Source organism: Gymnoscopelus microlampas (genome assembly GCF_963454915.1).
Source record: "Gymnoscopelus microlampas genome assembly, chromosome: 23".
In the NCBI taxonomy this organism is placed as follows: Eukaryota; Metazoa; Chordata; class Actinopteri; order Myctophiformes; family Myctophidae; genus Gymnoscopelus; species Gymnoscopelus microlampas.
Window position 1 is genome coordinate 25,441,141 of NC_139960.1, and position 17,500 is coordinate 25,458,640.

At 42.2% G+C, this 17,500-nt stretch overlaps 1 protein-coding gene across 5 annotated transcripts in view; it reads left to right on the forward strand.

Annotated features, from left to right (window-relative positions):
* Positions 1-260: 260 nt before the first annotated feature.
* ptpn12 (protein tyrosine phosphatase non-receptor type 12) overlaps positions 261-17,500 on the forward strand; it is a 41,553-nt gene continuing 24,313 nt past the window's right edge. For all 5 annotated transcript variants that reach the window (XM_084050022.1, XM_084050021.1, XM_084050023.1 and 2 more), the window contains exon 1: positions 261-816. In XM_084050022.1, coding sequence (XP_083906148.1) covers positions 718-816 — 99 coding nt within the window. In that variant the 5' untranslated portion in view covers positions 261-717. The remainder of the gene's footprint in view (positions 817-17,500) is intronic.

Genomic DNA, 17,500 nt, shown 5'->3' on the forward strand with positions numbered 1-17,500 from the left:
CTGCGGACCCCCATCTGAAAATATTTTATGCCAGGGACCCACATACAAGATTTCTGTTGCATTTTTCACATTTTCAGTGATTTTTTGAAAATAGCCAACGGTTTAAAGGGCTCATGTAGCCTCATCGCTTCTTAATTTTTTGGGCTTGTTTTCCTAGACCTGGTTGCTTGTTTCTCTCCCAAAACCTGGCAACGCTGCTTTCACAGCGGCTTTTCGCCCAGGTCCGGATGTTCTTCTCTCTCCAGTGAAGAATAACGAGTTACAACAGTGCGTGTGAATGTGGCAACCCGGCTGAGACAGGGAGGGGTAGCTAGATTGACTACTAGACTAGGTTTTTTTTTGTTCCTGTCTTTTTTCTTATTATTCCAGGGACAAGTATTTCAAGAGTTTATGCAACAAAGCGTCAAGCCACGTTTACAAATTTACACCCAAAGGAGAAGAGGACGCCATCCACCGCTTTTGGGAATATATCGTTGAGAAAACAAGCAAACGAAGGAGAAAAAAAGAGAGAGAGAGAGAGAGAGAGAGGACAGGAGAGAACATGGGACGATAAAAAAGGCAAAGGGGGTGTTGAAACGATGATCATCTGCTGGGACGAGTCTTGAATTTTATTTATTTACCCCCCTTCCCCTCCCCGTGTTTCTTTTTTAATTATTATTATTATTTCTGGGTATTCTGGTCTTATTTATAAGAGGAAAGCAGCGTGGGAAGGAAAGGATGGACCAGCCGAGCATCCTGAGAAAGTTTATCCAGGGGGTGATCGCCATGAGAGAGGGGGACGACAGAGGAGAGGACAACTTCGGCAGCGACTTCATGGTGGGTCTCACGGCATTACCCTGAGCGAGAGAAACAGTGGAAGCTATTCCCTTCTTCCTTAACCCCCTCTTCCTTCTCTCTCCCTCTCTTTCTATATCACTCTCTCCATTACCCTGAGAGATACAGTGGAGACTATCCCTGGTAACAGGATAGGTGGGCATTACGGACATCTGGGCACCTCGATGTAGAATTGGCTATTTTGTCCAAAATGGTAATATATATATATTTGGAAAATGTTTTAAAGTATACTTGATTAGAACATGCTTAAACGTTTGACAATTAAGGTCTAATATTTCTACAAATGCTACAAAACCTGTATATCCAGTCATTTTGGGGCATAAACAAGAGGTTGAAGGATATACAATTAAGTCTGATAATGATGTACCGTGCATGTTCACATCATGTATGCTTTACATTATTATTTTTTTCCCAACATTTTGGACAAAATAGCCAATTTTACATCGAAGTGCCCATATGTCCCTAGTGACCACCTATCCTGTTACCCTCTTTCTATATCACTCTCTCTCCATTAAATTCCCCAAAGCTTCCCCCTGTCTGCCGCCCTCTATTCTCTATCTCCTCTACCAACTTATTGCCCATTTTGCCCAGCTGAAACCTAATGTAATGTGTTGTCCCCCTCATCGTCACCCACCCAGACCCTTTTCTCTGTACCCTAGTACCGTGGTTCTCAAACTATTTAATTTTAAGGACCCCCAGTTTGATAAGCACTAGGCCTATGGACCCCCATTTGATACCATTTTGATCTCTGGGACCCCAATCTATAGTATGAAATCCTAACTGTGAGAGTGTACAAATGTACATTTGTCTCAGAGTTGTAGTCCTGTAACTCCTCCAGGACCCCTGGGGGTCCCTGGACCCCAGCTTGAGAACGTAGTATCATATAACTCACTCCTTCTCACACTGTAACGCGTCTGTTTGCCCCTTTCCCAATCCCACTGTCAGTGTCCCATGTTATTCCCCCAGGAGGAGGCTATCCCTTCTTCCTCACCTCCAGTGTTGCCAGATTTTGCGAGAGAAACGAGCAACCAGGTCTAGGAAAACAAGCCCAAAAGAAGCGACTAGGCCACATGAGACCTTTAAAACCTATTAGACATCGGATCTACAAGCTCAGCGTGTAGATCTGCTTTTTTCAAAATAAATCTTGGACAAAAATGTGATAACATGTTTTCAGATGGGTGTCTGCAGACAAATCTATAATTTGGGGGTCCTCGACTTGAAAATGAAACACTGGTTTAAACAACATTAGGAAGCAAGCCCAAACAAGCAACTACGCTTTAGAAACAATCCCAAATAAGCAACTACGCTTTAAAAATAAGCCAAAAAAAACCGCAACCCGCAAAACTACCAATATTTACAAGCGACTTTACAGAAAAACAAGCGCTAAGTCGCTTATAATAAGTGGACATGGCAACGCTGGCCTCCCTCTGTCCCCCCCTCTCCGAATCGCACATTATCTCCCTTCCACAGCCACTTTACATTCTTATGTCCTCTCCTATTCTACTATTTATTCCCTCACTTCTTGTACCTATCCATTTACCCCTGCCCTCACCCCCACCCTACGAGGCTGTGTTCAGAAAGCCGACCCGACCTCCCCTAGGTCTCACTCCCACGTCCAGGCTTAGGTCGGGGCCTAGCATTGTTTCTCAAACAACGTCAAAAAGATACATACAGGGAAAAGGGGCTAAAGGGCAAACGTCAGTGATTAAAATGTGTCCTAAATGTCATACAATAGACCGGTGGTTCTCAAACTTTTAAAATGTCAAGGACCGCTCTCAACTCGGACAGTAGGCTATACAACGGGTCCATTTGATTCCATTTGTATACTGTCGGAGTTACAGACGTTGTAAGGGTCAATTAGAACCCCCTCAAGGAACCTCAACCTTGTGAGTCCCTGGACCTCACTTTGAGAACCACTGCAGTGGACAGTGCCCCCAACGCACAGCCAACACAGGGGCACCACCCGGTGTCCTCCTACATGGCCAACAAAGCACGTTCATTAATCACCATAATACCTTGTTTGTAGTTTTGTATATTATACTGTTTGAATTGTGTTGGTTGAGCAGTTCTAGTTGTCATGTCAATGGGTTTACAGTAGCCTAGGCCAGTGGGTGGGTTTTACAGCACTCATGTGTGGCTACAGTGTAAACCAGATGTGAGGATACATTATTACTCGTTAAGAGTCGTTACAATCTAATATTGTCAACAACTTGCTATCCACAAGACGTTACTGAAGACAATATCTGTATCGTTTATAAAAACCCGATAAGAGGGTACATTTTATTGTGTTAGCACAGTATATTTGGCTATGTTGTTAGCTGCAGGCTAAAAGCTAACTGCCTGGTGTGAACATATACATGGTTGGTGGTCTGCATTGACACGTTTTTACGTTTGCTTCAATGTAAACAGCTCTGTTTTAGTGCTGCTGGATGAGTTTGTTGTTGACATTCTGATGGCTTTCGTTTATTTGTTGCTTGTGGTGTGTTTGGGGAGGAAGGATTCGTAGATAACAAGGCATATGTGCACAACAATCACCAAGTTTGACTCCCCTCCTCCCCTCCCAGTTCCAACACCATGCCTGTCAAATAGTAACAGTGTTGCAAAAGCAAGATAATAAAACACATACATTGCATGAAGACTATACCTAAACTACAATCTGAAAAAAATAATTACACTAGTACACTGTCCATTAATATGAGGTTTAATCTGTGTGTTTTTTGTTTTGGTCTTAATGATTCCATGTATCTTTAACACACACACACACACACACACACACACACACACACACACACACACACACACACACACACACACACACACACACACACACACACAAAAGACACACAAAAGACACATCCCTGCCTACTTGCAGCAAGCTTGCTTGCTTGCTGGAGCTTGCAACATTCTTTCTGGTACATTTCATAACTCTGTTCTGGCTGCAAAACTGGAGCTTTCCTCTTGTCTCACTGACAAACTCATGATAACAAAGCAGTGCATTTGACATGTTCACATCATATTTAAAGAAAGCAATTTGAGCAATTCTCTCCTTTTGTGTGTGTCAGAATTGAGGTCTGTAGGTGTACTGTAGGTGTAGTGTGTGTGTGTGTGTGTGTGTGTGTGTGTGTGTGTGTGAGAGAGAGAGCGGATGTTGCGCAACTGCTCCTACCAGGGGCGTTGGACTGAGAGGCATTGAGGAAGTGTGTTATGGATGTACTGTAGGAGAGGTCCTGAGACTTGACTACTGGGCCTTTTGGACTGCTGGCTAGTGGCTACTGTTGCTGTTTTCCCTCCCTTTTATACTGGGAATGGATTTGAAGAAGATTTGAAGTATTAATCGATTTCTCACTTGTATTCCCAAGCCGATCTACAAGCTGTGTCGCGAGGTCGTTGTGAGCTTGTAGATTGGCTATTTTCGGCTAAGTGGTTTGGGGGCTAAGGGTAGAGCCCTGGGGGGGGACCCCAGTCAACTAAGTATATAGGGTTTAAGTGGTTAGGGAGACTAGGAGAGACATTATCTCAGAGGGAAAATCCAAGGTAATGTTCGAGTGTTACACTTACACATTACCTCACATGTCTTCAAGACAGTTTTGCACAACATTGTGCGACACTAGGTTTAGAGCTGGACTTAGACTTGCAACACCGCAAGCACACAGCGGGCATCTTGACCCGCAGAGCAACTTGAAGCTCCACAAAACACACATTCTTTTTGCCTCATATTGTTGTCTATATATAGGGTGTATTTTATAGACTTAATTATAGGGCTGTACTTGGCCAGAGTCATAGATTATATGCTTAGTCCTGCAGTCATTCAAAGCCTTTCACAGCTATACTGTCGCCCACATAAGGAGACTGGGACTTTTTTTAGCCTCTGTAACATAAATGTGAAGACATCGTGGGGGCGTTTTTTTGTGTCAGTATATGCGTATGCCACATGTATGTGCTCTAGCCACATTGGCATATAAATAACAGTGAAGCTTTACAGGTTTGAATCCCACTTCTCCTAACCTGTGTTATAGCCTCACTCTTTATCCACTCTCTGTCATACCATCTATTAAAATCAGAAATGCTACTCTAGAAAAGGTTTGTGACATTCAGTGGGTTCTACACCAAAATCAAAATGACATGCCGACTGAGGCATCGTGGATGGTAAAAAATTCTATCTGAAATTCTACTGTCATTTGAAAGATAGATCATCCTGCTCCCAGAAAGGTAGCTAATTTTTAAACTAGAAAAGTGCACACCCAAGTCCTCAGATTGCAGATCTCCGCCAGGCCGGGTTGGCTATCCAGGGTCCACAAACTTTGGAAGTTAATCGTAGCCAATCGGGATGGAATATGAACAATCTGACTGAATTGTAGCTGGGGTTCTTCCATGGCCTACTGGGAGTGTGCGTGCAAAGTGTCATGCATGCCCATCGTTCCAGTGGTGCCAAAGATTAGCTGTTCACAGATAAACGGGGGCAAAAAGATAACCTCTGCCAGAGGTAACAAATGTCTTTATATTACTAATATTGTAATATCCCATAATGTCTTTGACATCATGCCAGCTATTAGAATATCATGTTTTCTATATGATGAATATAGCCTACTACTACTAACTACTACTAGGAGTAGGACACTGTACAACATGAATACAAAATAAATGCATATACAATTATGAAAGATATTAACTATGGAAAGCTATTTGTCTTGTATTGACAGCAATAAAAACATTTGGAATATATTTTTTAGGCTTTTCTGCCTTTATTTGTAGAGTGACAGGAAACAGGAGAGAGACAGGGAGTGGCACGCTGTCAAGCTGCCTTAGAGCCAATATGTGGTACGGGCCTTAACCACTACTAGGCCATCGGAGCCCCCTTGACAGCAGTAACTTGTCACAGAAATATTTTTTTATTGTATTAATAAGCGTCTTTGGAAACAGTGTCTTTATGTACGTATGTTGTCTATTCCTGCAGTTCATCAAATCACACTAATGATTCTTATCTGTTAGGAACCATAAGGAACAGAACGCCAACCTTACTTCATCTGTCACCTAAATGCCAACAGTCATGGACAAATATCTTGTTGGCAGTGGTGTAGAAATGTACTGACACACAACATTATACACTTAACATTGAAGCCATGTAGCTGTTGCTATTATATCCTGTAACTTACAACACACATCGATATCCTGTAGCTTACAACACACACACAGATTAATTTCTAATCCCTAGATCAGCAGTCATTACAAATAATTGGTCAGTGAATCACAGTGAATGGAAAATATACCTCTGATCCTACAGAGATCCTGCAACAGACAATTGACACACGAAACAAAGACAGATAAGATCTCAAAAGAGGTCAGGGTGAATTATTTTATATATTCTTTGGTATATTAATTATGTTTGGTTACGGTTTTGTGTTTATGTGCCTGTCTCGTCTGTCTAATCTAAGAAACCAATGGACCAATCAGCGTCAAACTTACGCCAGTAGGCCAAGGAAGAGCCTCATGGTGGTGCCATCTGGTATATGGCCTGGTGTGCTTTAATTGATTGAATACTTTATTAGTCAGAAATGTAAACAATACACGAAACAGTCAGACATTTAGGCTAAAAAGATATCACAAAAGAGTCCTGGGGACTTGTTTCCATTGTGGTCCTGGCGTGCTACCGTCACATGTCATAGCTGTCAAAGTGAAATTGCCCGCACACACACAATAATAATTTGCAACATAAATAGCAGGAAAAGGAATACCACGATAACACTGAGGTGCTGTGGGACCTGCGACAGCACATTGCAGTCATCCCTTTTCCCAAGCTGAAATCATAGGCTAGTGCAGGCCTTGTTGATGATTGTTATGAAACCATGATATTTTGAAGCTCTGGCTCCAAATTCCGTGATTTCGAAAGCAAGTCGATGTCTGTGCTGCTTGCCAGACCCAGAGCTGCAGAGTGGTGGCGGTGGAGCTTAGCGAAGGTTGAATTGGCAAACAAAATTAGTGGGACGCTGGGAGGGGCCTATGTCTTGGTAAATGGTATAAATCATGAACGCATAACGCAACATCCATTCAACCCCAAAGTGAAATCGCTTGTTGAGGGGCTTCTATGGAGCAGCATTGGAGTGCATCTCCAAAAGCACTTTGCCTTTTGCCCCTCGTGGATGACACAAATGCGCAAAGTTTCACCGCATGTTGTAGAAATGTTATTTTTCCCCACACCAGCAGCTTGGTCCATGGTCCTGACGGTGGCAGCCCCCGACTTACACAGCCCTGGCTAGGCAACCCAGCGTTGCAGGGATATGCGCTCCACAGAGATCCTCTTTCTAGTTTTCTCTGCAGCCACACAGAAAAAATCCTCAGATATTACGAAACATTGAGGGGTTTTTAGATGGTTAGATGGATAGATATTTTGATAGAGATACTGGTTGTTGGTTGGTTGATCATCCGGGTAGTTAGCCCTTTCGTCAACGGAGAGAGTAGATTTGTGTGTCCAGACCCATATTTAAATAGACACTGCTGCATGTGTTCCATGTAGACCTAATCACAGGACCGTGCTGACCTAGCAGGTAGATTATATGCTGCTATGAAAGCCTGTATACTGATATGTAGCTATAATTTACAGGCCTGTTTGATAAACTGTGCTTCTGGGCTCCAGAGTTGGCCACATGCCTATCTCTGCTCAGTCTGTGTGTTTTATTCCATATGTACCGCAACCGTTATTATTATACAATGTATGTACAAATAATGAATGCATACATACCCACACGTTTGTCTCTTTCCATCTTTCTTTTATTATTACATTTTAAATACACCCTAATTTACTATCATGCTCTCTCTCTGATCAATAGCAGTTCCTGCCTGGTATTGATGTGTTAATGTCTGCATATAGAGGTATAGCAGGAGAACCGCTGCATTATAATTGAGAGTAGGTGATGAGTATAACTGAGGGTGAATAAAAACACACCTGACTGTCACACACACACACACACACACACACACACACACACACACACACACACACACACACACACACACACACACACACACACACACACACACACACACACACACACACACATCAATAGTTGTAGTTTCTACTATTCTCTTCAGCTTTGGTGAGTTTAGCAGTGGTGACACACACACACACACACACACACACACACACACACACACACACACACACACACACACACACACACACACACACACACACACACACACACACACACACACACACACACACACACACACACACACACACACACACACACACACACACACACACACACACACACACACACACACACACACACACACACACACACACACACACACACACACACACACACACACACACACAGAGAGAGAGAGAGAGCAACATGTACATTGCTCACATCTAAATACATGCACAGCTAAACATGTATACACTTAAAAACATGCACATACATTACACGCCTAAAGACATGCATACACACATCTAAATTAAATGGGCCAACATGCACATATCCGCACAGGCATGCACAGACAACTACGGCAACCACACAATTAATCAAACGTAATCGAAAAATCATTTAGGTACATACCATGAAACTTGGCAATAAATTCATGATTCATATTTGGTCAGCTGTTGCACCCTCCCCTCATCTCCTAACCATTACACAAGGGTTAGTCTAACAACCATCAAACTGACAGAGGTACACCATAATCTCAGAGGCTGTTACATAGCAAAGATAATGGTACCGAAAAGCACAAGGAGCAACAAAGATATGAAGGAAAATTATTAGATGATATTAATAATACAGCCCTCCTGTAACATAAGTCCTGTGTGCAACTAATGAGAGAATAGGGACACTTGTATAGAAAATACAATCTCTCTCTCCCTCTATAGCCCCGTTTAGTCTCTGTTCTCATGTATGCATTCATTTTCCCCAGAGTCTAATAAAGCGGTAATTATATAATAATGGCATTATACATAATGTTGATTTATGAGAGCGCTGCTGCAGTGAGTTTACACAGGAGGTTATAAATGGAATTATTCTGAGATCATTTCTTATCCAACTCCATCTGTCTGTGTGTCTAGTGGTGTGTTCATGTTTTGTTGTAAAGTGGTTACAAACAGCAGTAACGTTTTTTTTATAGGTCATGACTTTGGGATCTAATCTGTTCACTTATTTACCATCAATGCTTTTGCCTGGACAGGAGATGAATTTTGAGTAACCTTTCCCTAGGGCCTAGAGTATAACGTAAAAGCAAAACAGCCAGTGTGTGAATATGGTTCATTCTGAATTTGACGAGTGGATCTAAAACATATGGAACACACACACACACACACACACACGCACACTCTTTACAGATGTGGATACACACATACGGTTGCATGGACAAGCATGCTCACATAACTCTAGGCACACCATGGCAGTCTAGACAAGGTTTAGACGTGTGTGTGTGTGTGTGTGTGTGTGTGTGTGTGTGTGTGTGTACACACATACTCTCTACCTCTGCAAGCTGATGACTCAGGAGCAGGACATCAAAGAGCAGGAAGACACACACACACACACACACACACACACACACACACACACACACACACACACACACACACACACACACACACACACACACACACACACACACACACACACACGCCTCCTGTCTGGCAGACATAAAACTCTCAGGGGAGGCTTGGAAATTAGATGCCAAAATGCCAAACACGCTGTGTGTGTGTGTGTGTGTGTGTGTGTGTGAGTGAGAGAAATGGAGTTTGCATTTCCAGTGCCTCCGGGGTTCCTCTCTGTATTGCTCTACTGAGTGTGTGTGTCTGTCCATCCATCCATCCAGTATGTATTGACTGGTCAGTGATGTTTGCAAAAAGTGATCTGACTCCCTGATTTGTGGCCTTCAATGGAAAGTTGTACCTTAATAAAAACTAGACAAAAGGAATATTTTGTGTGTGTGTGTGTGTGTGTGTGTGTGTGTGTGTGTGTGTGTGTGTGTGTGTGTGTGTGTGTGTGTGTGTGTGTGTGTGTGTGTGTGTGTGTGTGTGTGTGTGTGTGTGTGAGAGACTCACTCGTTCAATTTTCAGAGTGGGGAAACTGAGACGTATAACACACACACTCACTAGGGATGTAACAATTATAGATTTTGATGATACATTCCATTCCATCCATTATCATGATTATTGCGCATACATTTATTCCATAACAGCATAACCATTGATGTATAAAATCACAGGAGTATTCGTAAATAAGAGGTTATATTGTACTTTCTGCACAAAATGTTTAATTCAAAATTAACTTCAATTGGACTCGCTGTAATCACTTTTTTTCTCCACTATTTAAGATAATATTTTTTTAATTATTATTGAATTATGAGATCAGATGTTAAGTTGTACTCTAGGATAATGCCTTTTTTTCTGAGAACTAGCACTCGTATTTGTATTAGAGTCAATAAATAGATAAAGGTAAAACGATAAAAGTAATAATGATGATGATAATACATAATATTTTTAATAAAGAAAAAACCCAATTTTGCGTAACCCGAGCCCCGTAACCCAACCAATTAGAATACATATTATTCAACATGAATCCTTAGGGTCTTGGGTGGCTCGGGCTGAAATCAAGAACCCTATCTAATTCCTAGTCTTTCTTCCACAAACTTTGAATGCTACAGGCTGTATTTCCGCCTTGCAAAAGTTGTGACAGGAATCTGTCATTGGTTTGTCATTTCAGTTTAAAATATATTACAATTATTTTTCCCATTTCTGCTAAGCAGCTAGTTTGACTTCAAGTAATTTGGTTTCCACTTCCAGTAGGCCCTGTTTATGCAACTGCGAGTGTGAAGGCGAAATGGATATCAGATGTGATAGTATGCTTTGGGTTCTGCTGTAGGCTGTTGTCTTTAAAATAAATGTACAGAGCTTATCAATATACTACAGTATTATGTGGTTATGGTGTGTACAGTGTAGGACTACTAAACCAGAGTCCATGTCAAATTCACAAGTGCTGGTATGTAGTAAAACAGTACTGAAACTTTATACTGTAATGTGAGTGTTACTTTTGAGGTAATCTCTCAAGACAGATTCAGCAGCCAGTAACTCATTTTATTTTTTTGCAGATGGGTTCCTAGATTGCTTTTGAGGGAACCACCACTAACGCTGGCCTGTTAATTACCTTCTCAGTCGGGCTGATGATGTATCAATTCCATGGCAACTAATATTTCTGTTGATATGAGGCTTGTAGGTGGAGTGGAACAACAAAACCATTGTCAAAATCATAAACTATTGTCTCCCATAAGTCCCATTACTTGATTGTTTTAGGAAAGCATTATCACTCTCAGTCATGGCTGTTATTCTAGCCTCTTCTTCTACTGTTTTACGCAAGTTTGCACTTTGCGCGCACACACACACACACACACACACACACACACACACACACACACACACACAGGACACTGTGTGTGTGTGTGTGTGTGTGTGTGTGTGTGTGTGTGTGTGTGTGTGTGTGTGTGTGTGTGTGTGTGTGTGTGTGTGTGTGTGTGTGTGTGTGTGTGTGTGTGTGTGTGTGTGTGTGTGTGTGTGTGTGTGTGTGCGCGCATTTGTGGACCGGGTCTGAGATTTGTTGCCGCAGGAAGTGGGTAACCAGATGTGATGTTTCTTTGTGGTTTTGATCAGCTGGATGTACTGAGCATGCTCTGTACTGCCCAGGTGTTTCCTACAGTTCGCCTGACCATACTGATATATATATATATACACACACACATACACACACACGCACACTCAGCCTGATGGGTAATTAACCAGAGCCCTTCCTGCTTTGCTCCAGTGGTTGCCGGGTAATTACTCAGCCCCTGTACCATAGATTTGTGTGTGTGAATGTGTATGCGCGAGTGTGTGTGTGTCCATTACCCCATTCTCCTGTTCACTCTGTCATTCTGTTCCACTGACCTATATTGGTTGCTCAGTGGAAGTGTGTGTGTGTGTGTGTGTGTGTGTGTGTGTGTGTGTGTGTGTGTGTGTGAGTGCTTGGTATGGTGACTAATGTTGGTCATCAAGCAAAATGTTAGCCTGACATGTGTAGCTGATAAGGACACATGCACACGCACAGATGCACGCACGCACACACGCACAGTACACACAGGGAGTCCATAGCCTTGAGTCATACTAGTGACCAGGGTGGGTCTGTGTATCATTTCCTGTCTGCTACTGTGTGTTGCTACTCGCTACCACAGACTAAACTGATCCAAGAGTTATCTAATCATATATATTATGATTCTATAACATAAAGTTAATTCAAAAATCGATTAATGGAGTAGCATAAATATATCGTAAAGTCAAATAGGGCTGCCTGCAACAGTAAACTTTCAGCCTGGCATCCCTAGTTTAGTCGAAAACATTCAAAATGTTTAAAAAATAGTAGATCTACAAGCTTACAATGCGTTGCAATGCATTGAGTGCGACATTGTGATCGTTGTACAACAAATTATAAAGTAGGGCTTAAGTGGTTAATCAAACTAGTTGATGTAGTTGATTTATAAAATAATCAATTCGATTTTTTTACACGTCCATTTGTTGATAGATAATGATTCAAATAAAACCTGCTTTTCATATAATCAATATGTAATAGATTAATCACTAAGAAAATAATCTATAGTTGCAGCCCTAGTCACATCCATTATGAAGCTTCATGTTATATAAGCCTATACTATAAAATACTAATGGTCAAATTCACAATGAATGGATTGGGGCTGCGGAGAGCACTATGAATTGCACATCACTTGCACCCGCTCAAGGTCTGATTCACAAAAGCCATTGCTCTAAAGATATGATGGCACATAGAGTTTTGCCCTTTTTAAGCCACATGGGCAAAACGCCAGCGTGTGGCTTTGTGCCACACACTATTTATTGAGGCTGCTGCATTTTTGACTGTCACCCATGACTTTATGGAGTTGTGCTGAGGCGTTATGTTGGCCTAGCAGAAGCCTGAAAATGGCGATCAAGACGGTAACGTAAAGCATATGATATGGAGGAACACGCTATTCTTTCCAGTTCTGCTCACCCGCTGAACAGGCTCTCTCCCCACCTGGCTTCTCACCCTCAACATGGCCAATTGTGTTTGTTGCAGCGCCTGGCCAAGCCAGATGCACCGTGGAAGATTCAAACCCCAGTCTCTTGAATTTCTTGTGAAGAAAAAAGTTGTCAAATGATAAATAGTGTCTCTGTGTTTGTACTGGGATTCAAAAATCAGTTAAATGTGTTGTATTGCAGTGGTTCTCAATCGTATTCATATGAAGGACCCCCAAATGAATATGTATTCAGTTGCGGACCCCCATCTGAAAATATTCTGTGCCAGGGACAAGATTTGTGTTAAGTTTTGTGTAAGTTGAAATGTTTCATAAATATTCAAAAAGCTTCACATTGTTTTTCAAGATTTCTATAAGCTCACAACGCCTTGCATTGTTAACATGTTGGTTTTCAAATAGTCGATGTATATAGGGTTTAAGTGTTTAAAATTATTTTGATGCTACTGTATATTAACCAATTTTCCTAGGGAGCACCTGAAGCCTCCCTCAAGGACCCCTGGGGTTCCCGGACCCCACTTTGAGAACCACTGCTGTACTTCCCCAGTATCCAATGACAGCATTGTAGTTCTCTACTGTTTTCATTGTGTTTTCTGGCAAGGATGAAATACAATGCTGCTGGGTAGTCTCGAGGGACCCATAAGGGTCCATTTATACACGGCTAGAGTTAAATTTAAACACTGGATTTTCCAGTGTACAGTGATGGAAAGAGGGGGAACAGAAAGACAGAGGGAGATAGACCATGTCAATGTGTGCTGTTTTGCAGCAGCTTTCCTCTGTCACGTTTGTTAGAGTTGACCTGTTTTACCGTGTGTGTGTGTGTGTGTTGGGTGGAGTGTCGTCGTCGAGTGGCAGTAGCAGAGAAGCTGTGCTCACAGCCCTCTTCCACATAGGGATGTAGTTATAATCGTTTATCGTGATAAAAAACACTCACAATAATCGTATTGTGGAGATTTTAACAAAAGTGTCATTTTAAGTTTTAAGCATATTTTGATTATCGTTAATTGCAATTATTTTTGCCACAATAATCGTGACATGTCATTTTCATATCGTCCCATCCCTACTACCCCACACTGCATTTTCTTTTCTTTACCAACAAAAACTGCTTCTGCTAATGAAGGAGTGTATGTTGTGCCAATCACTGTGTGTGTGTGTGTGTGTGTGTGTGTGTGTGTGTGTGTGTGTGTGTGTGTGTGTGTGTGTGTGTGTGTGTGTGTGTGTGTGTGTGTGTGTGTGTGTGTGTGTGTGTGTGTGTGTGTGTGTGTGTGTGTGTGTGTGTGTGTGTGTGTGTGAGTGAATTATTTAGCGTGCCGGGGAAGTACAGCAGTGTTGACTTATTCAGCCAGGAGATGGAAAGTAGGTTAGAGACACTAACAAACAACCACCGTCTATCCCTCCATCTCTTCATCGGTCTCTAGATCGCTCTGTTCATCTCTCTTTCCATATCTTCCACTATCTCTCCTCTATACCTGTTCATCACTCCCTCTGTTCATCTTTCCCCACCTCTTACTGTATATCTCTGTTCCTCGATCAGAAAGGTTGTTCTTTCTTTCTTTCATAATATGCTCTCTCTCGGGGAACATATCTGTGTCATTTTAGATTCCTTTGGCTATTCAAAAATAAAATGGCAGATCTACAAGCTCAAAGCGAACATTTGTAACTCAAATCTTTGCTTCATGGGGGTCTCTGGAACAAAATATTTTCAGATGGTGGTCCTCGGCCAAATCAGAATCAGAATCAGAATCAGAAGACTTTATTGCCATGACATGTGAACATGTTAGGAATTAGACTTGGTACAGCGGAGCACAGTTTACAACAGACAGAAACAACACTCCCCAACAACACCACAGCAGCCATGGGCTGCTGTGGTGTTCGGTGTAAAAATGTTAACTGTTGTGTGTGTTCAAAACAGTAGGCCTATGTTGCTATATCAGTGATGCTCCAACCTTTTCATGTCAGGGACCCCCAAAATCATATGTATAAGCCGCGGACCCCCATCTCAAAATATTTAGTTCCAGGGACCCCCAGAAGCAAAGATTTGAGTTACAAATGTTCGCTTTAAAAGAATATATATTCAAAGAATATATATTATATTAATGTATAAGAACAAAAAATTGTATAAAATAATGGTAATTGGTTATAGCTAAAATCTAAAATGACACAGATGCGATTAATGGGTTAAGTTCAGGATGAATCATCAAAAAGAACTGTGTGACTCAGCCATCTCAATTTGTACCCTGGGGGGGCTGGGTATGGGTGGGGCAGTTGGCACTGTGGGCCACGACCACTGTGTTTGTATTAGTGCGAGTATGGTCATAGTGGAAGTTGTGTGCTGATAGTAAGAGGGTCTGCTCAAAGTCACTCTGTTACACACTGCTCTATCACACACTTCCTCTGTGTGTGTGTGTGTGTGTGTGTGTGTGTGTGTGTGTGTGAGCGCGCGTGCGCTTCATGTAACAGAGGAAGTAAAAGTAATTCAAATCTAGGGGACTAGAGAGAGTAAAGCTATGTTGGTGAAATGCATACGATATGTATAGAAGAAGAAAAATAATATTCTAAGAGGATGCCGTATCACCAACTCTGTTGTGCTGAACAATAATAATAATAATAAACTTTATTTGTATAGCACCTTTCATGACATGAAATGCAGCGCAAACAAGAAAGCATAGTTCATTTCACTTGTGAATTCATCATTTTCATCATCGTCATGGTAACCTGCAAAAATAAATAAATCCAGAAAATTGTGCACCTCAGTGTAGCTCTCCGCCAGGCCGGGTTGCCAACCCATGCTTGCCCTCGCCGGGTGCAGCCGCCAGGACACGGGCAGGCTGCAGGGAAATAGAATTCATAGGACAGATGGTTCTGTGCGTGTTTGTGGCGTACCATATGAGCAGAAGTGACAGCGTTTGTTTGGAGGTGCACTCGAAGGCCCCGCAACATGTGATTCCTATTTGGGTATGATTGGATGTTGCGTTCATGATATGATATATGCAGTTTTTCGATCGGTTGGGCGGTTGTCGGGATACATGGTGGATTACAGGCGGACACATGCAGAGATTTGATGCATTTATAGTTGTATTAATATACTGTTGGAGACAGCACCTTGTGATTCAGCAGTATACGGCCTCTCGGTATTATGGTATAATAACACAATGTGTTGTACATATTATTCAACATCCTCACTGTTATTATGGCTTTTTGACACAACTGATGTACATGAATCTGAGAAGTTCCCTTTGTAATAGTGGACATTCACTCATAGTGTCATTCAGGTACAATAGAGTTCAATGCTATTATATTAGGTAATACTACTGTAATTGACTAGCTTTGCGCTTACATCAGTAGTTAGAATAGCAATGGTGTAGTTGGGATTGGGAAGGCTTTTTGACCAGTTACATTGCTTGAATGAAGCTACTCCTGATGGTATAGCAGTACAGCTCAAAGTTTGTGGTTTGTCACTCTGTGCTGAGAGTAGGACTTTGTGTAGATGAGGATTACACTGGCTCGAGTACCTTTGAACAACTCAGCGAGGGCCTGTGCTGTGTGGGGAACAGTTTGGGTCGGGAATCACTGTTTTATAGAATTAAGTGGCCTCACTTCCTTTTAGTGGGCCAGACTGTGTGCGCTTGTGTCTTGTTTATAGTGTGGTGTGTGTTGTTTTGTGTGTTTTCCTGGTATCCGCTCCACCACAGGAACAAAGCTCCATAGGAAATGTAATTCACATGAGAGCAGAGAAGAGCTAATGCTATTACTGCACCACACACACACACACATTATTTCTCCCAGTGCCACAGTCAGAGACGAGGCTGTAAAACACTGTGTGTGTGTGTGTGTGTGTGTGTGTGTGTGTGTGTGTGTGTGTGTGTGTGTGTGTGTGTGTGTGTGTGTGTGTGTGTGTGTGTGTGTGTGTGTGTGTGTGTGTGTTTATAATGATGTTAGTAATACTTAAGAAACAGGGGGAGAGGAGGGGTTGTCGATATCAGGAACTTCACCACAGAAAACAACTAAGTTACAGAAGCTAGAGAGAGGATGGGGGGCATAGAGGAAGGGGGGGCAGAAGGAGCAACTTTCACACGAAGCTCACAACACCCACGCTGACTTTCTCAGAGTTTCTGAGAGAGAGGAAGAGAGAGAGGCTAGGGTAATAACAATAATAACATCCAATTTATATAGCGCTTTTCTTGGTGCTCAAAGTCGCTTCATAAGACAGAACAAACAACAACAAAAAACTAAGTTAGTGACGGAGAGAGTAAGAAAGTGGGAGAAGACCGAGAAGCATACGCACGCACAGACAGAAGAAAGAAGCATTGAAGGAAGAAGGGGCATTTGGGTGGCATGGATGTAAAACTCATCCATTACCACAGAGGTCTGCGTTTGCTGATAAAAACAATTGGCGGTGGGAAGCCTGCATGGGATTGTATTCTTGTCTGCTACACTACTGATTGCTCAGTGCAGAGTGGAACTGGTGGTGATGACAGTGTGAAACTCTGTGCGTGTTGCGCTGTCCTGATGAAACCCCTCACTGTCAGGTGAAAAGAAGTGGCTGGTGACTCCATGTGTGTCAGAGGAGGCATGTGGTTGTCTACACCAGCAATAGGGACCACAGTACGCAGGG